General features: G+C 47.2%; 1 protein-coding gene across 1 annotated transcript in view; it reads right to left on the bottom strand.

Moving 5' to 3' along the window:
- Nucleotides 1–2,295: 2,295 nt before the first annotated feature.
- LOC115189912 (polycystin-1-like) overlaps nt 2,296–22,756 on the bottom strand; it is a gene marked incomplete at both ends in the record, with an annotated part of 47,804 nt that continues 27,343 nt past the window's right edge. Inside the window, 11 exons of the mRNA XM_029748416.1 lie at nt 2,296–2,435; nt 3,164–3,358; nt 3,735–3,937; nt 4,260–4,375; nt 9,711–9,819; nt 10,336–10,553; nt 11,096–11,148; nt 15,325–15,447; nt 17,339–17,465; nt 17,680–17,890; nt 18,195–18,338. Coding sequence (XP_029604276.1) covers nt 2,296–2,435; nt 3,164–3,358; nt 3,735–3,937; nt 4,260–4,375; nt 9,711–9,819; nt 10,336–10,553; nt 11,096–11,148; nt 15,325–15,447; nt 17,339–17,465; nt 17,680–17,890; nt 18,195–18,338 — 1,639 coding nt within the window. The remainder of the gene's footprint in view (nt 2,436–3,163; nt 3,359–3,734; nt 3,938–4,259; nt 4,376–9,710; nt 9,820–10,335; nt 10,554–11,095; nt 11,149–15,324; nt 15,448–17,338; nt 17,466–17,679; nt 17,891–18,194; nt 18,339–22,756) is intronic.

Genomic DNA, 22,756 nt, shown 5'->3' with positions numbered 1-22,756 from the left:
TCCTCACGCCTGCAGGACAGAGACATGGAAACGATGAGTTGTACTGAAACAGTATTGATTTGTCTGTACTGAAACAGTAGTGATTTGTCTGTACTGAAACAGTATTGATTTGTCTGTACTGAAACAGTATTGATTTGTCTGTACTGAAACAGTATTGATTTGTCTGTACTGAAACAGAAGTGATTTGTCTGTACTGAAACAGAAGTGATTTGTCTGTACTGAAACAGTAGTGATTTGTCTGTACTGAAACAGAAGTGATTTGTCTGTACTGAAACAGTAGTGATTTGTCTGTACTGAAACAGCATTGATTTGTCTGTACTGAAACAGTAGTGATTTGTCTGTACTGAAACAGTAGTGATTTGTCTGTACTGAAACAGAAGTGATTTGTCTGTACTGAAACAGTAGTGATTTGTCTGTACTGAAACAGAAGTGATTTGTCTGTACTGAAACAGAAGTGATTTGTCTGTACTGAAACAGTATTGATTTGTCTGTACTGAAACAGAAGTGATTTGTCTGTACTGAAACAGAAGTGATTTGTCTGTACTGAAACAGTAGTGATTTGTCTGTACTGAAACAGAAGTGATTTGTCTGTACTGAAACAGTAGTGATTTGTCTGTACTGAAACAGCATTGATTTGTCTGTACTGAAACAGTAGTGATTTGTCTGTACTGAAACAGAAGTGATTTGTCTGTACTGAAACAGCATTGATTTGTCTGTACTGAAACAGTAGTGATTTGTCTGTACTGAAACAGTAGTGATTTGTCTGTACTGAAACAGCATTGATTTGTCTGTACTGAAACAGTAGTGATTTGTCTGTACTGAAACAGAAGTGATTTGTCTGTACTGAAACAGAAGTGATTTGTCTGTACTGAAACAGAAGTGATTTGTCTGTACTGAAACAGAAGTGATTTGTCTGTACTGAAACAGTAGTGATTTGTCTGTACTGAAACAGCATTGATTTGTCTGTACTGAAACAGTAGTGATTTGTCTGTACTGAAACAGTAGTGATTTGTCTGTACTGAAACAGAAGTGATTTGTCTGTACTGAAACAGTAGTGATTTGTCTGTACTGAAACAGAAGTGATTTGTCTGTACTGAAACAGCAGTGATTTGTCTGTACTGAAACAGCAGTGATTTGTCTGTACCGAAACAGAAGTGATTTGTCTGTACTGAAACAGTAGTGATTTGTCTGTACTGAAACAGTAAAAAAACTACAGAGTTTGATCAAAGTCTGTTTTAGGAGAACAGCTCTCAACACACACACACACACACACACACACACACACACACACACACACTCTCTCTGAAGTCATAGCAGTGCCAGTAGTGACAGCAACACTTTGTAACGTAATGTATATGAGCAGCCTGTGCTAGACGTGTGTGTGAATAGTTAACGAATGGAGTCCAGTTTCATATAGACGTGTGTGTGAATAGTTAACGAATGGAGACCAGTTTCATATAGACGTGTGTGTGAATAGTTAACGAATGGAGACCAGTTTCATATAGACGTGTGTGTGAATAGTTAACGAATGGAGTCCAGTTTCATATAGACGTGTGTGAATAGTTAACGAATGGAGTCCAGTTTCATATAGACGTGTGTGTGAATAGTTAACGAATGGAGACCAGTTTCATATAGACGTGTGTGTGAATAGTTAACGAATGGAGACCAGTTTCATATAGACGTGTGTGAATAGTTAACGAATGGAGACCAGTTTCATATAGACGTGTGTGTGAATAGTTAACGAATGGAGACCAGTTTCATATAGACGTGTGTGAATAGTTAACGAATGGAGACCAGTTTCATATAGACGTGTGTGTGAATAGTTAACGAATGGAGCCCAGTTTCATATAGACGTGTGTGTGAATAGTTAACGAATGGAGACCAGTTTCATATAGAAGACGTGTGTGTGAATAGTTAACGAATGGAGTCCAGTTTCATATAGACGTGTGTGTGAATAGTTAACGAATGGAGACCAGTTTCACACACACAAACTATATTTCATTTACAAACGTGCGTACGTGTGTGTGTGTGTGTATAATGTGTGTTTACCTGCTGATGTTGGCCTGGTCCGGTGTGTGTGTGTGTGTGTGTGTAATGTGTGTTTACCTGCTGATGTTGGCCTGGTCCGGTGTGTGTGTGTGTGTATAATGTGTGTTTACCTGCTGATGTTGGCCTGGTCCGGTGTGTGTGTGTGTGTGTGTGTGTGTGTGTGTGTGTGTGTGTGTGTGTAATGTGTGTTTACCTGCTGATGTTGGCCTGGTCCGGTGTGTGTGTGTGTGTATAATGTGTGTTTACCTGCTGATGTTGGCCTGGTCCGGTGTGTGTAGTGTGAGTTGTAGCTGTGTACGGAGTCGCAGGCTGTGTGTGTCCTTGGTCGTGTCAGAGTAGTTGAGCAGCAGCACCACCAACAGGAAGAGCATGTAGACCAGGAAGTTCTGTTCACAACAAAGACAGTCTAGTTAGATACACACTGAGTGTACAAAACATTAGGAACACCTTCCTAATATTGACTTGCACCCCCTTTTGCCCTGAGAACAGCCTCAGTTCGTGGGGGTATGGACTCTACACGGTGTTGAAAGCGTTCCACAGGGATGCTGGCCCATGTTGACTCCAATGCTTCCCACAGTTGTGTCAATTTGGCTGGATGTCCTTTGGGTGGTCGACCGTTCTTGATACACACGGGAAACTGTTGAGTGTGAAAAACCCAGCAGCGTTGCAGTTCTTGACACACTCAAACCGGTGCGCCTGGCACCTACTACCATACCACGTTTAAAATATTTTGTCTGGCCCATTCACCCTCTGATTGGCACAATTACATAATCCATGTTTCAATTGTCTCAAGGCTAAAAATCCTTCTTTAACATGTCTCCTCCCCTTCATCTACACTGATTGAAGTGGATTTAACAAGTGACATCAATAAGGGATCATAGCTTTCACCTGGATTCACCTGGTCAGCCTGTTCTTAATGTTTTGTCCACTAAGAACACCTGCTCCAGTTAGAGATACACAACTCTAACTGGAGCAGAGGAAACCATTGGAACAATGATATTATAAACACAGATACACAACTAACACCAACAGTGTTGTACACCAGGACGTTCTGTTATAACGACATAGTTGAGTATGCTGTGTGTCTCTCTTTCACTCTCCCTCCGTCTCTTACCGTGAGCATGTTGTGCAGCATGTGGACCTTGCGGGCCTGCTGTCTGGCCTGGGACAGAGCGAAGCCTTGGGGTGGTCTGACTCTGGGGACGCGCTGGACAACTCTGTCAACACGAGGACACTCCACCAGGACATCCTGGTCCTCTGGACGGAGCCTCTTCACACACAGGGCATAGTACAGGCCTTCTAGTAACACCTAGAGTGTACACACACACACACACTTATACACTACACACCAGGGCATAGTACAGGCCTTCTAGTAACACCTAGAGTGTACACACACACACACACTTATACACTACACACCAGGGCATAGTACAGGCCTTCTAGTAACACCTAGAGTGTACACACACACACACACTTATACACTACACACCAGGGCATAGTACAGGCCTTCTAGTAACACCTAGAGTGTACACACACACACACACTTATACACTACACACCAGGGCATAGTACAGGCCTTCTAGTAACACCTAGAGTGTACACACACACACACACTACCCACAGGGTATATAATAAGTCTTCTGGTAAATCAGTGATTTATGAGCACTGTGTGTGTGTCGTCCTACCTTGATTGGCTCCAGCAGCAAGCAGGAGGACAGGAAGCTACCGATACAGGATATGAGCCACATCAGAGCCACGGCATCACTGAAGCCTCTTCCTGCCCACACTGACAGCCCATTGGCTAGGACAAGCCCCGCCCAGCTGCCCCATAGAGCAGCCTGCCCACACCAGGGAGGGAAACGCCTCGGACTACACACGTCTGTTACAACTGGGATGGAGATGATGACAGAGAGAGTGAGAGAGAGAGAGAGAGTGGGGGGTCGAAAGAGAGATGGAGGGAGAGAGTGAGAGAGAGAGAGAGAGACAGAGAGAGAGAGAGAGAGAGAGAGAGAGAGAGAGAGAGAGAGACAGAGAGAGAGAGAGAGAGGAGAGAGAGAGAGAGAGAGAGAGAGAGAGAGAGTGGGGGGTAGAAAGAGAGATGGAGGGAGAGGTAGAAAGAGAGAGAGAGAGAGAGAGAGAGAGTGGGGGGTAGAAAGAGAGATGGAGGGAGAGAGAGAGATGGAGAAAGGGGGTTGAGTTAACACACCCACCTGTGCGTGAGGTGAAGGCTGTTTTAGGGGGCTCCCTCTTGACAGCTCCGAGGGACAGCGGTTCATTCAGCTTCTGGAGGAGGACCACCTCTGTCTTATCACCAAAGATACTGGACCTGACACACACACACACACACACACACACACACACACACACACACACACACACACACACACACACACACACACACACACACACACACACACACAGACAGAGAAAATATGATTAAACACCAAACATCAGGAAAAAGGCTGCATGTCTTTAGAAGTAGGTGTCATGTGATCTTCCCAGATCTAAGTGTCAACACCTAGATTCTATTACTTCCAGAAGAGTGAAGAGGAATGAAGAGGAGGGAGAGGAGGGAGAGGAGGGAGAGGAGGGGAGAGGAGGGAGAGGAGGGAGAGGAGAAGGAGAGGAGTGAAGAGGAGGAAGAGGAGGGAGAGGAGGGGGAGAGGAGGGAGAGGAGTGAAGAGGAGGGAGAGGAGGGAGAGGAAGGAGAGGAGGGAGAGGAGTGAAGAGGAGGAAGAGGAGGGAGAGGAGAAGGAGAGGAGTGAAGAGGAGGAAGAGGAGGGAGAGGAGGGAGAGGAAGGAGAGGAGGGAGAGGAGGGAGAGGAGAAGGAGAAGGAGAAGGAGAGGAGTGAAGAGGAGGAAGAGGAGGGAGAGGAGGGAGAGGAGGGAGAGGAGTGAAGAGGAGGGAGAGGAGGGAGAGGAAGGAGAGGAGGGAGAGGAGTGAAGAGGAGGAAGAGGAGGGAGAGGAGGGAGAGGAGAAGGAGAGGAGGGAGAGGAGGGAGAGGAAGGAGAGGAGGGAGAGGAGGGAGAGGAGGGAGAGGAGGGAGAGGAGGGAGAGGAGGAGGGAGAGGAGGAGAGGGAGGAGAGAGGAGAGGAGGAGAGGAGTGAAGATGAGGAAGAGGAGGGAGAGGAGTGAAGAGGAGGGAGAGGAGTGAAGAGGAGGGAGAGGAGGGAGAGGAGTGAAGAGGAGGGAGAGGAGTGAAGATGAGGAAGAGGAGGGAGAGGAGTGAAGAGGAGGGAGAGGAGTGAAGAGGAGGGAGAGGAGGGAGAGGAGTGAAGAGGAGGGAGAGGAGGGAGAGGAGGGAGAGGAGGGAGAGGAGTGAAGAGGAGGGAGAGGAGGGAGAGGAAGGAGAGGAGGGAGAGGAGTGAAGATGAGGAAGAGGAGGGAGAGGAGGGAGAGGAAGGAGAGGAGGGAGAGGAGGGAGAGGAGTGAAGAGGAGGGAGAGGAGGGAGAGGAGGGAGAGGAGTGAAGAGGAGGGAGAGGAGGGAGAGGAGGGAGAGGAGGGAGAGGAGTGAAGAGGAGGGAGAGGAGGGAGAGGAGGGAGAGGTGGGAGAGGAGGGAGAGGAGGGAGAGGAGTGAAGATGAGGAAGAGGAGGGAGAGGAGTGAAGAGGAGGGAGAGGAGGGAGAGGAGTGAAGAGGAGGGAGAGGAGGGAGAGGAGTGAAGAGGAGGGAGAGGAGTGAAGATGAGGAAGAGGAGGGAGAGGAGTGAAGAGGAGGGAGAGGAGGGAGAGGAGTGAAGAGGAGGGAGAGGAGTGAAGAGGAGGGAGAGGAGTGAAGATGAGGAAGAGGAGGGAGAGGAGTGAAGAGGAGGGAGAGGAGGGAGAGGAGTGAAGAGGAGGGGAGAGGAGTGAAGAAGAGGGAGAGGAGGGAGAGGAGGGAGAGGAGGGAGAGGAGTGAAGATGAGGAAGAGGAGGGAGAGGAGTGAAGAGGAGGGAGAGGAGTGAAGAGGAGGGAGAGGAGTGAAGAGGAGGGAGAGGAGTGAAGAGGAGGGAGAGGAGGGAGAGGAGTGAAGAGGAGGGAGAGGAGGGAGAGGAGGGAGAGGAGGGAGAGGAGTGAAGAGGACAGAGACAAAACCAGACTGCTGATGGCTGCTTTATTGAAGAAACATGTACAGTCGTGGCCAAAAGTTTTGAGAATGACACAAATATTAATTTTCAGTCTGCTGCCTCAGTTTGTATGATGGCAATTTGCATATACTCCAGAATGTTATGAACATTGATCAGATGAATTGCAATTGTACTGCAATGTCCCTCTTTGCCATGCAAATGTACTGAATCCCCAAAAAACATTTACACTGCATTTCAGCCCTGCCACAAAAGGACCAGCTGACATCATGTCAGTGATTCTCTTGTAAACACAGGTGTGAGTGTTGACGAGGACAAGGCTGGAGATCACTCTGTCATGCTGATTGAGTTCGAATAACAGACTGGAAGCTTCAAAAGGAGGGTGGTGCTTGGAATCATTGTTCTTCCTCTGTCAGCCATGGTTACCTGCAAGGAAACACGTGCCGTCATCATTGCTTTGCACAAAAAGGGCTTCACAGGCAAGGATATTGCTGCCAGTAAGATTGCACCTAAATCAACCATTTATCGGATCATCAAGAACTTCAAGGAGGGCCGTTCAATTGTTGTGAAGAAGGCTTCAGGTCGCCCAAGAAAGTCCAGCAAGCGCCAGGACCGTATCCTAAAGTTGATTCAGCTGCGGGATCGGGGCACCACCAGTACAGAGCTTGCCCAGGAATGGCAGCAGGCAGGTGTGAGTGCATCTGCACGCACAGTGAGGCAGACTTTTGGAGGATGGCCTGATGTCAAGAAGGGCAGCAAAGAAGCCACTTCTCTCCAGGAAAAACATCAGGGACAGACTGATATTCTGTAACAGGTACAGGGATTGGACTGCTGAGGACTGGGGTAAAGTAATTTTCTCTGATGAATCCCCTTTCCGATTGTTTGGGGCATCTGGGGGGAAAAAACTTGTCCGGAGAAGACAAGGTGAGCGCTACCATCAGTCCTGTGTCATGCCAACAGTAAAGCATCCTGAGACCATCCATGTGTGGGGTTGCTTCTTGCCTAAGAACACAGCCATGAATAAAGAATGGTACCAACACATCCTCCGAGAGCAACTTCTCCCAACCATCCAGGAACAGTTTGGTGATGAACAATGCCTTTTCCAGCATGATGGAGCACCTTGCCATAAGGCAAAAGTGATAACTAAGTGGCTCGGGGAACAAAACATAGATATTTTGGGTCCATGGCCAGGAAACTCCCCAGACCTTAATCCCATTGAGAACTTGTGGTCAATCCTCAAGAGGCGGGTGGACAAACAAAAACCCACAAATTCTGACAAACTCCAAGCATTGATTATGCAAGAATGGCCTGGCATCAGTCAGGATGTGGCCCAGAAGTTAATTGACAGCATGCCAGGTCGGATTGCAGAGGTCTTGAAAAAGAAAGTCAACACTGCAAATATAGACTCTTTGCATCAACTTCATGTAATTGTCAATAAAAGCCTTTGACACTTATGAAATGCTTGTAATTATACTTCAGTATTCCATAGTAACATCTGACAAAAACATCTAAAGACACTGAAGCAGCAAACTTTATGGAAATTAATATTTGTGTCATTCTCAAAACCTTTGGCCACGACTGTACTTACTATGCCTGTGATATGTGATTGTCTCACCTAGCTATCTTGAGGTGAACGCACTAACAGTAAGTCTCTCTGGATCAGAGCGTCTGCTAAATGACTCACTAACAGTAAGTCTCTCTGGATCAGAGCGTCTGCTAAATGACTCACTAACAGTAAGTCTCTCTGGATCAGAGCGTCTGCTAAATGACTCACTAACAGTAAGTCTCTCTGGATCAGAGCGTCTGCTAAATGACTCACTAACTGTAAGTCTCTCTGGATCAGAGCGTCTGCTAAATGACTCACTAACAGTAAGTCTCTCTGGATCAGAGCGTCTGCTAAATGACTCACTAACTGTAAGTGACTCTGGATCAGAGCGTCTGCTAAATGACTCACTAACAGTAAGTCTCTCTGTATCAGAGTGTCTGCTAAATGACTCACTAACTGTAAGTGACTCTGGATCAGAGCGTCTGCTAAATGACTCACTAACTGTAAGTGACTCTGGATCAGAGCGTCTGCTAAATGACTCACTAACAGTAAGTCTCTCTGGATCAGAGCGTCTGCTAAATGACTCACTAACTGTAAGTCTCTCTGTATCAGAGCGTCTGCTAAATGACTCACTAACTGTAAGTCTCTCTGGATCAGAGCGTCTGCTAAATGACTCACTAACTGTAAGTCTCTCTGGATCAGAGCGTCTGCTAAATGACTCACTAACTGTAAGTCTCTCTGTATCAGAGCGTCTGCTAAATGACTCACTAACTGTAAGTCTCTCTGAATCAGAGCGTCTGCTAAATGACTCACTAACTGTAAGTCTCTCTGGATCAGAGCGTCTGCTAAATGACTCACTAACTGTAAGTCTCTCTGTATCAGAGCGTCTGCTAAATGACTCACTAACTGTAAGTCTCTCTGGATCAGAGTGTCTGCTAAATGACTCACTAACTGTAAGTCTCTCTGGATCAGAGCGTCTGCTAAATGACTCACTAACAGTAAGTCTCTCTGTATCAGAGTGTCTGCTAAATGACTCACTAACTGTAAGTCTCTCTGGATCAGAGCGTCTGCTAAATGACTCACTAACTGTAAGTCTCTCTGGATCAGAGCGTCTGCTAAATGACTCACTAACTGTAAGTCTCTCTGGATCAGAGCGTCTGCTAAATGACTCACTAACTGTAAGTCTCTCTGGATCAGAGCGTCTGCTAAATGACTCACTAACTGTAAGTCTCTCTGTATCAGAGCGTCTGCTAAATGACTCACTAACTGTAAGTCTCTCTGGATCAGAGTGTCTGCTAAATGACTCACTAACTGTAAGTGACTCTGGATCAGAGTGTCTGATAAATGACTCACTAACTGTAAGTCTCTCTGGATCAGAGCGTCTGCTAAATGACTCACTAACTGTAAGTCTCTCTGTATCAGAGCGTCTGCTAAATGACTCACTAACTGTAAGTGACTCTGAATCAGAGCGTCTGCTAAATGACTCACTAACTGTAAGTCTCTCTGTATCAGAGTGTCTGCTAAATGACTCACTAACTGTAAGTCTCTCTGGATCAGAGCGTCTGCTAAATGACTCACTAACTGTAAGTCTCTCTGTATCAGAGCGTCTGCTAAATGACTCACTAACTGTAAGTCTCTCTGTATCAGAGCGTCTGCTAAATGACTCACTAACTGTAAGTCACTCTGGATCAGAGCGTCTGCTAAATGACTCACTAACAGTAAGTCTCTCTGGATCAGAGCGTCTGCTAAATGACTCACTAACTGTAAGTCTCTCTGGATCAGAGCGTCTGCTAAATGACTCACTAACTGTAAGTGACTCTGAATCAGAGCGTCTGCTAAATGACTCACTAACTGTAAGTGACTCTGAATCAGAGCGTCTGCTAAATGACTCACTAACTGTAAGTCTGCTAAATGAATCAAATATAAAATGACAGAAGGAGAAGAGGTCAGTGAGAGGTCAGAGGTTAGAGGTAAGTTTAGAACAGACAAGAGGAAGCAAGTAGAAGGTGACAGGCTTAAGGGTGAGGTCAGAGTTTAGAGGTGACTCACAGGTCGGCCATCTCGCTGTCTGCTGTCTGGGAGAAGAAGTGTTGGGGGTCACAGAGATGAGACACCTGCAGCTGGCCGTCCGCCAGGATCCGCTTAATCAGGTCCTCATCTGGAAGGGACAGGTGTGTGTGTGACAGAAAGAGACACGGTTCGAGTCACACATCTGAATAGATGTGAAGGCGGTGTTGAGGCAGAGTAAATGTGTGCTTCATGGCTGTTCTGTTTCTACATCATCACACAGCTCTCTTCCATGTTTTAATCAACATTACAACACCATAATATTCATGATACTGAAACTATATACTGCAGTGCTAAGTACATTTTAACTGCTTACTGTTGTGTCTGTCTGTCTGTCTGTCTGTCTGTCTGTCTGTCTGTCTGTCTGTCTGTCTGTCTGTCTGTCTGTCTGTCTGTGTGTGTGTGTGTGTGTGTGTGTGTGTGTGTGTGTGTGTCTGTCTGTCTGTCTGTCTGTCTGTCTGTCTGTCTGTCTGTGTGTGTGTGTGTCTGTGTGTGTGTGTGTGTGTGTGTGTGTGTGTGTGTGTGAGTGTGTGAGTGTATGTGTGTGTGTGTGTGTGTGTGTGTGTGTGTGTGTGTGTGTGTGTGTGTGTGTGTGTGTGTGTGTTACCTGAGGATGTGAAGTACTTGTTGCGGTGTGTGAAGTTGTCATCGTCGGGGTGAAGGGTCATGTCCACCCCCAGGTGTCTTGACCCTTGACCTCTCTTCAACTTGGGTAGCCCCGCCCCCAGGCCCGCCCCTCCCACCTCAGACATGTCACTTAACAACTCTGGCCAATCACTCTCCTCATCGTCATCCTCTTCCTGGACCACACCCCAACTCTGGACACTAGAGAGGGAGAGAGTGGGAGGAGAGGGGGGAGAGAAGGAGGAGAGAGGGGGAGTGAGGGGGAGGAGAGAGGGAGGAAAGGAGGGAGATAGAGGAGGGAAGAGGGGTCGAGTCAGGTCAGTGTTTATTTAAAGTGCATTTTAAAGAGTCGGTCACAACTTCCACATTAGTACAATGGAACACAAGAGGAGAGAGGGTTGATGGTTTACCCACACACACACACACACACACACACACACACACACACACACACACACACACACACACACACACACACACACACACACACACACACACACACACACACACACAGAGAGTAATTACAGATGCCCACACACACACTTTACGGTGTGTTGGAACTCTACAGGGATTTAATGAGACACAGAGATTATATCCTCTGTTTCTCATTCCCCCCACACACTCATTTTACTGACTAATTATCTCTCTCTCTGTCTCTCTCTCAAAACATAAATCAATGTCTCCATGGGTCTAATGAGAACTGTCAATCACTCAGCCGTCCTCGTAGCAACGGGAGAGCTCACCTCTTGGTGGAGGGCGTGGGGGGGAGGTCCACGTTGGTCTCTTCTGAATAGGTCTGGAGAGAGAGAGAGCGGGGGGGGGTGACAGAGATAAAGATAAAGTAATACTTTCAAATTAGATCAAGTAAGGAGACAGACGATAAGATGACTATCAGAATTTAGACCCTGTAGAAATAGTACTTGTGCTGTTGTCTCACCTCTCTATAGCCCCCAATGAACTGTAGATCCTCCCTTCTATCTAACAGTCATCCATCAATCATCTCTCTCTACTGTTTCTGCTAACATCACCTAGACAACCAGACCTAGACAACCAGACCTAGACAACCAGACAACCAGACAACCAGACCTAGACAACCAGACCTAGACAACCAGACCTAGACAACCAGACCTAGACAACCAGACAACCAGACAACCAGACCTAGACAACCAGACCTAGACAACCAGACAACCAGACCTAGACAACCAGACCTAGGCAACCAGACAACCAGACCTAGACAACCAGACAACCAGACCTAGACAACCAGACCTAAACAACCAGACAACCAGACCTAGACAACCAGACCTAGACAACCAGACCTAGACAACCAGACAACCAGACCTAGACAACCAGACCTAGACAACCAGACAACCATACCTAGACAACCAGACCTAGACAACCAGACAACCAGACCTAGACAACCAGACCTAGACAACCAGACCTAGACAACCAGACAACCAGACCTAGACAACCAGACCTAGACCGCCAGACCTAGACAACCAGACCTAGACAACCAGACCTAGACAAGCAGACCTAGACAACCAGACCTAGACAAGCAGACCGAGACAACCAGACAACCAGAACTAGACAACCAGACAACCAGACCTAGACAACCAGACCTAGACAACCAGACAACCAGACAACCAGACCTAGACAACCAGACCTAGGCAACCAGACAACCAGACATAGACAACCAGACAACCAGACCTAGACAATCAGACCTAGACAACCAGACCTAGACAACCAGACAACCAGACCTAGACAACCAGACCTAGACAACCAGACCTAGACAACCAGACCTAGACAACCAGACCTAGACAACCAGACAACCAGACAACCAGACAACCAGACCTAGACAACCAGACCTAGACATCCAGACCTAGACAACCAGACAACCAGAATAACCAGACCTAGACAACCAGACCTAGACAACCAGACAACCAGACAACCAGACCTAGACAACCAGAACTAGACAACCAGACCTAGACAACCAGACCTAGACAACCAGACCTAGACAACCAGACAACCAGACAACCAGACAACCAGACCTAGACAACCAGACCTAGACAACCAGACAACCAGACCTAGACAACCAGAACTAGACAACCAGACCTAGACAACCAGACCGAGACAACCAGACCTAGACAACCAGACCTAGACAACCAGACAACCAGACAACCAGACCTAGACAACCAGACCTAGACAACCAGACCTAGACAACCAGACAACCAGACCTAGACAACCAGACCTAGACAACCAGACCTAGACAACCAGACAACCAGACAACCAGACCTAGACAACCTGACCTAGACAACCAGACAACCAGACCTAGACAACCAGACCTAGGCAACCAGACAACCAGACCTAGACGACCTAGACCGCCAGACCTAGACAACCAGACCTAGACAACCAGACCTAGACAAGCAGACCTAGACAACCAGACAACCAGACAACCAGACCTAGACAACCAGACCTAGACAACCAGACAAATGACTAAAATGTAAATGTAAAATGTAACCAGACCTAGACAACCAGACAACCAGACCTAGACAACCAGACCTAGACAACCAGACCTAGACAACCAGACAACCAGACCTAGACAACCAGACCTAGACAACCAGACAAATGACTAAAATGTAAATGTAAAATGTAACCAGACCTAGACAACCAGACAACCAGACCTAGACGACCAGACCTAGACAACCAGACCTAGACAACCAGACAACCAGACCTAGACGACCAGACCTAGACAACCAGACCTAGACAACCAGACAACCAGAACTAGACAACCAGACCTAGACAACCAGACCTAGACAACCAGACAACCAGACCGAGACAACCAGACCTAGACAACCAGACAACCAGACCTAGACAACCAGACAACCAGACCTAGACAACCAGACAACCAGACCTAGACAACCAGACCTAGACAACCAGACAACCAGACAACCAGACAACCAGACCTAGACAACCAGACAACCAGACCTAGACAACCAGACAACCAGACCTAGACAACCAGACAACCAGACCTAGACAACCAGACAACCAGACCTAGACAACCAGACCTAGACAACCAGACAACCAGACCTAGACAACCAGACCTAGACAACCAGACAACCAGACCTAGACAACCAGACCTAGACAACCAGACCTAGACAACCAGACCTAGACAACCAGACCTAGACAACCAGACAACCAGACCTAGACAACCAGACCTAGACAACCAGACAACCAGACCTAGACAACCAGACCTAGACAACCAGACCTAGAACCAAACCAGACAACCGACCTAGACAACCAGACAACCAGAAGACAACCAGACAACCAGACAACCAGACCTAGACAACCAGACCTAGACAACCAGACCTAGACAACCAGACAACCAGACCTAGACAACCAGAACTAGACAACCAGACCTAGACAACCAGACCTAGACAACCAGACCTAGACAACCAGACAACCAGACAACCCAGACAACCAGACCTAGACAACCAGACCTAGACAACCAGACAACCAGACAACCAGACCTAGACAACCAGACCTAGACAACCAGACCTAGACAACCAGACAACCAGACCTAGACAACCAGAACTAGACAACCAGACCTAGACAACCAGACCTAGACAACCAGACCTAGACAACCAGACCTAGACAACCAGACCTAGACAACCAGACCTAGACAACCAGACCTAGACAACCAGACCTAGACAACCAGACAACCAGACCTAGACAACCAGACCTAGACAACCAGACCTAGACAACCAGACCTAGACAACCAGACCTAAACAACCAGACCTAGACAACCAGACCTAGACAACCAGACCTAGACAACCAGACCTAGACAACCAGACCTAGACAACCAGACCTAAACAACCAGACCTAGACAACCAGACCTAAACAACCAGACCTAAACAACCAGACCTAGACAACCAGACCTAGACAACCAGACCTAGACAACCAGACAACCAGACAACCAGACCTAGACAACCAGACCTAAACAACCAGACCTAGACAACCAGACCTAAACAACCAGACCTAAACAACCAGACCTAGACAACCAGACCTAAACAACCAGACCTAGACTAGACACACATCTGTCTGTCTACATTTCAGAAAAGCTTCCATCTCAACTGACCCTGTTTCCTGCTATATCAGGCCGGGCACTATTTTTTATTAAGAGTTATCTCTCTCTCTCACACACACACACACACACACACACACACACACACACACACACGCCACGTACACATCTCTCTCACACACACACACCACGTACACACCTCTCTCACACACACACACACACACACACACACACACACACACACACACACACACACACACACACACACACAGACACACACACACACACGCCACGTACACATCTCTCTCACACACACACACCACGTACACACCTCTCTCACACACACACACCACGTACACACCTCTCTCACACACACACACACACACCACGTACACACCTCTCTCACACACACACACCACGTACACACCTCTCTCACACACACACACCACGTACACACCTCTCTCACACACACACACCACGTACACACCTCTCTCACACACACACACGTACACACCTCTCTCTCACACACACACGCCATGTACACACCTCTCTCACACACACACACACCACGTACACACCTCTCTCACACACACACACACCACGTACACACCTCTCTCACACACACACACACCACGTACACACCTCTGTCACACACACACACCACGTACACACCTCTGTCACACACACACACACCACATACACACCTCTCTCACACACACACACACACCACGTACACACCTCTCTCACACACACACACCACGTACACACCTCTGTCACACACACACGCCACGTACACACCTCTGTCACACACACACACACCACATACACACCTCTGTCACACACACACACACCACATACACACCTCTGTCACACACACACACACCACATACACACCTCTCCAGGGACACCGGTGAAGATGGGGAAGGAGCTTCCTGCCATGGAGTTATCCAGGAAGTCATCTATCTCCACTGACTCCTGGTCCACCTGGGAGGAAGGCACCTGTTCTACTGACACACACTTATACACACACACACACACAGGGACGCACACGGCGGGATGCAAAACACACACACACACACACACAGGGACGCACACGGCGGGATGCAAAACACACACACACACACACAGGGACGCACACGGCGGGATGCAAAACACACACACACACACAGGGACGCACACGGCGGGATGCAAAACACACACACACACACACACAGGGACGCACACGGCGGGATGCAAAACACACACACACACACACACAGGGACGCACATGGCGGGATGCAAAACACACACACAGAGTCTTTATGAAGGATTCAGGGATTGTGTGTTCTAAAGTGTGTGTTCTAAAGTGTGTGTTCTAAAGGTGTGTGTTCTAAAGATGTGTGTTCTAAATGTGTGTTCTAAAGGTGTGTGTTCTAAAAGTGTGTTTGTTCTAGGTGTGTGTTCTAAAGGTGTGTGTTCTAAAAGTGTGTTTGTTCTAGGTGTGTGTTCTAAAGGTGTGTGTTCTAAAGGTGTGTTTGTTCTAGGTGTCTGTGTTCTAAAGGTGTGTGTGTGTGTGTTCTAAAGGTGTGTGTTCTAAAGGTGTGTGTGTTCTAAAGGTGTGTGTGTGTTCTAAAGGTGTGTGTTCTAAAGGTGTGTTTGTTCTAGGTGTGTGTGTTCTGAAGGTGTGTGTGTTCTAAAGGTGTGTGTTCTAAAGATGTGTGTTTTAAAGTTGTGTGTTCTAAAGGTGTGTTTGTTCTAGGTGTGTGTGTTCTAAAGGTGTGTGTGTTCTAAAGGTGTGTGTTCTAAAGGTGTTTGTTCTAGGTGTGTGTGTTCTAAATGTTTGTGTTCTAAAGGTGTGTGTGTGTTCTAAAGGTGTGTGTGTTCTAAAGGTGTGTGTTCTAAAGATGTGTGTTCTAAAGGTGTTTGTTCTAGGTGTGTGTGTTCTAAAGGTGTGTGTGTGTTCTAAAGGTGTATGTGTTCTAAAGGTGTGTGTTCTAAAGGTGTGTGTTCTAAAGGTGTGTTTGTTCTAGGTGTGTGTGTTCTAAAGGTGTGTGTGTTCTAAAGGTGTGTGTGTGTTCTAAAGGTGTGTGTGTGTTCTAAAGGTGTGTGTTCTAAAGGTGTGTTTGTTCTAAAAGTGTGTGTTCTAAAGGTGTGTGTTCTAAAGGTGTATGTGTTCTAAAGGTGTGTGTGTTCTAAAGGTGTGTTTGTTCTAGGTGTGTGTGTTCTAAAGGTGTGTGTGTTCTAAAGGTGTGTGTGTTCTAAAGGTGTGTGTGTTCTAAAGGTGTGTGTGTTCTAAAGGTGTGTGTGTGTTCTAAAGGTGTGTGTGTGTTCTAAAGGTGTGTGTTCTAAAGGTGTGTTTGTTCTAGGTGTGTGTGTTCTAAAGGTGTGTGTGTTCTAAAGGTGTTTGTTCTAAAGGTGTGTGTTCTAAAGGTGTGTGTTCTAAACATGTGTGTTCTAAAGGTGTGTGTTCTAAAGGTGTGTTTGTTCTAGGTGTGTGTGTTCTAAAGGTGTGTGTGTGTGTTCTAAAGGTGTGTGTTCTAAGTGTGTGTGTTCTAAAGGTGTGTGTGTTCTAAAGGTGTGTGTTCTAAAGATGTGTGTTCTAAAGGTGTGTGTTCTAAAGGTGTGTGTTCTAAAGATGTGTGTTCCAAAGGTGTGTGTGTTCTAAAAGTGTGTGTGTTCTAAAGGTGTGTGTCTTCTAAAGGTGTGTGTTCTAAAGGTATGTGTTCTGAAGATGTGTGTTCTAAAGGTGTGTATTCTAAAGGTGTGTTTGTTCTAAAGGTGTGTGTGTTTTAAAGGTGTGTGTGTTCTAAAGGTGTGTGTTCTAAAGATGTGTGTTCTAAAGGTGTGTTTCTTCTAAAGGTGTGTGTTTTAAAGGCGTGTGTGTGTGTGTGTGTGTGTGTGTGTGTGTGTGTGTGTGTGTGTGTGTCACCTTGCTACGACTCATCCTGAAGAGAGTGAAGACCAGCAGGTAGAGGGGGTAAATCACCAGACAGCTGACCACTCCCACAGCCACAGTCTCCACATCCACCACCACCAGCCTGGACACTGCTACAGAGCTACAGTAGGACAACACAGTCAGTACTGGAACACACACACAGACATGGTCACACACACACACACACACACACACACACACACACACACACACACACACATGGACACACACAGACATGGACACACACAGACATGGAACACACACACACACACACACACACACACACACACACACACACACACACACACACACACACACACACACACACCCCCTACCTGTAGCTCCTATTGGCCACGGTGCTGTACCACATGGTGTTAGCCAGCAGACAGAGCTGTAGCAGCAGGGCGCAGCACGTCGCCCTCTGGAGGCGGGTAAAGGGACTGCGGATGGGCCGTTCCCATAGCGACAGCCACAAGTGACTCTCACACAGGGCACGCTGAAGCTCCCAGTTCAGGAGGCGGGGCAACCGACGAAGCTCCGCCTCTTCTGTAGGTCAGGACACACCCACAGGAAGCAGAAAAAAGGAAGGAGGAAGTAAAAGAGGAAGTAGTGAGTTTGTATTAATGAACGGACAACTGATTTGTGATCAGTGCTCCTGTTCAAAGTCCAACTGTTATCCTTAACGGCTATATGACAAAACTGGCCCTAGACCAGTTTTCGAGGCAGCGGTGGTGAGATGTGGATAGACTCCTGCACCATGTTGGAGACCATTTGGCTAAGGGTTTGACTACTAAACTATGAGGGTAGGGGCTAGGGATAGGGGCTTAGAGCTAGGGGTTAGGGTCCTTACCTGAGACCTCCACCTCTATCTCTACGCGTCCATCTGTCCTCTCGTTGTCCACTGACAGCCACTCCTCTACCAGGAAATAGTAACTGCTTCCTGTCTGTAGGTCCTTCACCAGGACGTACTGGAGCTTCCATGCTGGAGACAGACCTGGGAGGAGAGGAGGGAGGAGAGAAAGGGCACATTTACTAGGTTGCTTACGGTTTGACAAAGAGATCTACTGTAAGTGTATAATAATATTTATCAGGGCCTAAATGACCACCTGCCAGGGCGGGGCTCCACAGCATTTCACTCACATTTGTGAATTAAAAACAGTCAAGTATGATCACATTTACAGTAAAATAAATGCTGCATTAGCTGTTTTCAAAGTATTTATGTCGTTTTGTTAATCGCACAAAGTCTAAGAACTACGAATCCCATATAGCCTATTCCACCTCGCGCTGCAACACTGCCTGGCTGGGGGCTGTGCACACGTGAAGAACTGAGTTAAAGATTCATTTTTAGAAGCGCTGCGAACAAGCATAAAAGTTGGTCTAATTAAATTTAAACTAACGTCTACTGAAGTGAGACTTTGTCCTTGTGTTTCCTGGCTATTTCCATGGTTTTGTTCAGAGGCTAGGTTGTTTTTCTGTTTGAGTTTCAACTGCTAGGGAAGACAACGCCTCTACTAGCCAGACTCAATCTCACAGGCACAAACGTCACTCTAGTCGCGTTACCACGGTAACCACAACGCCTCTACTAGCCAGACTCAATCTCACAGGCACAAACGTCACTCTAGTCGCATTGCCACGGTAACCACAACGCCTCTACTAGCCAGACTCAATCTCACAGGCACAAACGTCACTCTAGTCGCGTTACCACGGTAACCACAACGCTTCTACTAGCCAGACTCAATCTCACAGGCACAAACGTCACTCTAGTCGCGTTACCACGGTAACCACAACGCTTCTACTAGCCAGACTCAATCTCACAGGCACAAACGTCACTCTAGTCGCTTTACCACGGTAACCACAACGCTTCTACTAGCCAGACTCAATCTCACAGGCACAAACGTCACTCTAGTCGCGTTACCACGGTAACCACAACGCTTCTACTAGCCAGACTCAATCTCACAGGCACAAACGTCACTCTAGTCACGTTACCACGGTAACCACAACGCTTCTACTAGCCAGACTAAATCTCACAGGCACAAACGTGACTCTAGTCGCGTTACCACGGTAACCACAATGCTTCTACTAGCCAGACTCAATCTCACAGGCACAAACGTCACTCTAGTCACGTTACCACGGTAACCACAACGCTTCTACTAGCCATACTCAATCTCACAGGCACAAACGTCACTCTAGTCGTGTTACCACGGTAACCACAACGCCTCTACTAGCCAGACTCAATCTCACAGGCACAAACGTCACTCTAGTCGCATTACCACGGTAACCACAACGCTTCTACTAGCCAGACTCAATCTCACAGGCACAAACGTGACTCTAGTCGCGTTACCACGGTAACCACACCGCTTTTAGAAACCAGACTCAATCTCACAGGCACAAACGTGACTCTAGTCGCGTTACCACGGTAACCACACCGCTTCTAGAAACCAGACTCAATCTCACAGGCACAAACGTGACTCTAGTCGCGTTACCATGGTAACCACAACGCTTCTAGAAACCAGACTCAATCTCACAGGCACAAACGTCACTCTAGTCGCGTTACCACGGTAACCACAACGCTTCTACAAGCCAGACTCAATCTAACAGGCACAAACAAGACTCTAGTCGCATTACCATGGTAACCACAACGCTTCTACAAGCCAGACTCAATCTCACAGGCACAAACGTCACTCTAGTCGTATTACCACGGTAACCACAACGCTTCTACTAGCCAGACTCAATCTCACAGGCACAAACGAGACTCTAGTCACGTTACCATGGAAACCACAACGCTTCTACTAGCCAGACTCAATCTCACAGGCACAAACGTGACTCTAGTCGCGTTACCACGGTAACCACAACGCTTCTACTAGCCAGACTCAATCTCACAGGCACAAACGTCACTCTAGTCGCTTTACCACGGTAACCACAACGCTTCTTCTAGCCAGACTCAATCTCACAGGCACAAACGTCACTCTAGTCGCGTTACCACGGTAACCACAACGCTTCTACTAGCCAGACTCAATCTCACAGGCACAAACGTCACTCTAGTCACGTTACCACGGTAACCACAACGCTTCTACTAGCCAGACTAAATCTCACAGGCACAAACGTGACTCTAGTCGCGTTACCACGGTAACCACAATGCTTCTACTAGCCAGACTCAATCTCACAGGCACAAACGTCACTCTAGTCACGTTACCACGGTAACCACAACGCTTCTACTAGCCATACTCAATCTCACAGGCACAAACGTCACTCTAGTCGTGTTACCACGGTAACCACAACGCCTCTACTAGCCAGACTCAATCTCACAGGCACAAACGTCACTCTAGTCGCATTACCACGGTAACCACAACGCCTCTACTAGCCAGACTCAATCTCACAGGCACAAACGTCACTCTAGTCGCGTTACCACGGTAACCACAACGCTTCTACTAGCCAGACTCAATCTCACAGGCACAAACGTCACTCTAGTCACGTTACCACGGTAACCACAACGCTTCTACTAGCCAGACTCAATCTCACAGGCACAAACGTCACTCTAGTCGCGTTACCACGGTAACCACAACGCTTCTACTAGCCAGACTCAATCTCACAGGCACAAACGTGACTCTAGTCGCGTTACCACGGTAACCACACCGCTTTTAGAAACCAGACTCAATCTCACAGGCACAAACGTGACTCTAGTCGCGTTACCACGGTAACCACACCGCTTCTAGAAACCAGACTCAATCTCACAGGCACAAACGTGACTCTAGTCGCGTTACCATGGTAACCACAACGCTTCTAGAAACCAGACTCAATCTCACAGGCACAAACGCCACTCTAGTCGCGTTACCACGGTAACCACAACGCTTCTACAAGCCAGACTCAATCTCACAGGCACAAACGAGACTCTAGTCGCATTACCACGGTAACCACAACGCTTCTACAAGCCAGACTCAATCTCACAGGCACAAACGTCACTCTAGTCGTATTACCACGGTAACCACAACGCTTCTACTAGCCAGACTCAATCTCACAGGCACAAACGAGACTCTAGTCACGTTACCATGGTAACCACAACGCTTCTACTAGCCAGACTCAATCTCACAGGCACAAACGTGACTCTAGTCGCGTTACCACGGCAACCACAACGCTTCTAGAAACCAGACTCAATCTCACAGGCACAAACGTCACTCTAGTCGTATTGCCACGGTAACCACAACGCTTCTACTAGCCAGACTCAATCTCACAGGCACAAACGTCACTCTAGTCGCGTTACCACGGTAACCACAACGCTTCTACTAGCCAGACTCAATCTCACAGGCACAAACGTCACTCTAGTCGTATTGCCACGGTAACCACAACGCTTCTACTAGCCAGACTCAATCTCACAGGCACAAACGTCACTCTAGTCGCGTTACCACGGTAACCACAACGCTTCTACTAGCCAGACTCAATCTCACAGGCACAAACGTCACTCTAGTCGCATTACCACGGTAACCACAACGCTTCTACTAGCCAGACTCAATCTCACAGGCACAAACGTCACTCTAGTCGCGTTACCACGGTAACCACAACGCTTCTACTAGCCAGACTCAATCTCACAGGCACAAACGTCACTCTAGTCGCGTTACCACGGTGACCTCCCGCCCTTAAAGGGGTAGGTGAAATTTTTTTGTCTCATCTGTGATATTTTGGTTAAAATACTCAGGTCACAAAAAATGTAATGAAACAATATACCACATTCAGTGCTTCATTTGTAAACCGGGAGGTGCCGCAACAAAAAGTGAGTGGAAGGAGGGGGTGACCTGGGGAGCTCTGAGGTACCTGAAAATGTTTATAATAAACCATTCAATACATATCATCTCTTTTGCGTAGTGGCATAGAGCAGTAGAGTAGAGGCATCTACATTTTAGTAGCCAAGGGTTTGTTAAAAATGTGATCCTGGAAAAATTGGGCCTTTATATTCATGCAATTCTACATCATTATACATGATTGGAGACTTTGGTAAAATATTTTTTTAAACTGCACAAGTGAGCGAAATGACAGGCTACTTTGACACTGACAAACTGAGGTCAATAAAAACAAACTTGAACCCATAAATAGTCTAGACCTAGACAAAAAAAAAAATGATAGTCCTAAATTATAGTCCTAAAAATGCTTTCCAGTTTCACTGACTCACCTAATGATGCTCAGATCACTCACTGGTGATGGCCGATGTGTTCGTGCCAAAAGCCTCTCTCTCTCTTTACTATGTAAAACAATATTTAGAAGTTGATCAAATATTTTGTCAGCCTACAGCAGACAGATTAGAGTCTTCTGTTTTCTGCAGGAGACATTTGCTTTCCAACCTGTGTTTTCCTGCGATTTGTATTTGAAATATTGTGAAAGGCCTGTTTTGTCTGCATGCTGTCGTTCACTGACAGATTTGCA

Source organism: Salmo trutta, unplaced genomic scaffold, assembly GCF_901001165.1.
Source record: "Salmo trutta unplaced genomic scaffold, fSalTru1.1, whole genome shotgun sequence".
NCBI lineage: Eukaryota > Metazoa > Chordata > Actinopteri > Salmoniformes > Salmonidae > Salmo > Salmo trutta.
The sequence above is the reverse complement of the archived record's forward strand: the minus strand, read 5'-3'. Positions and strand labels throughout refer to the sequence as shown.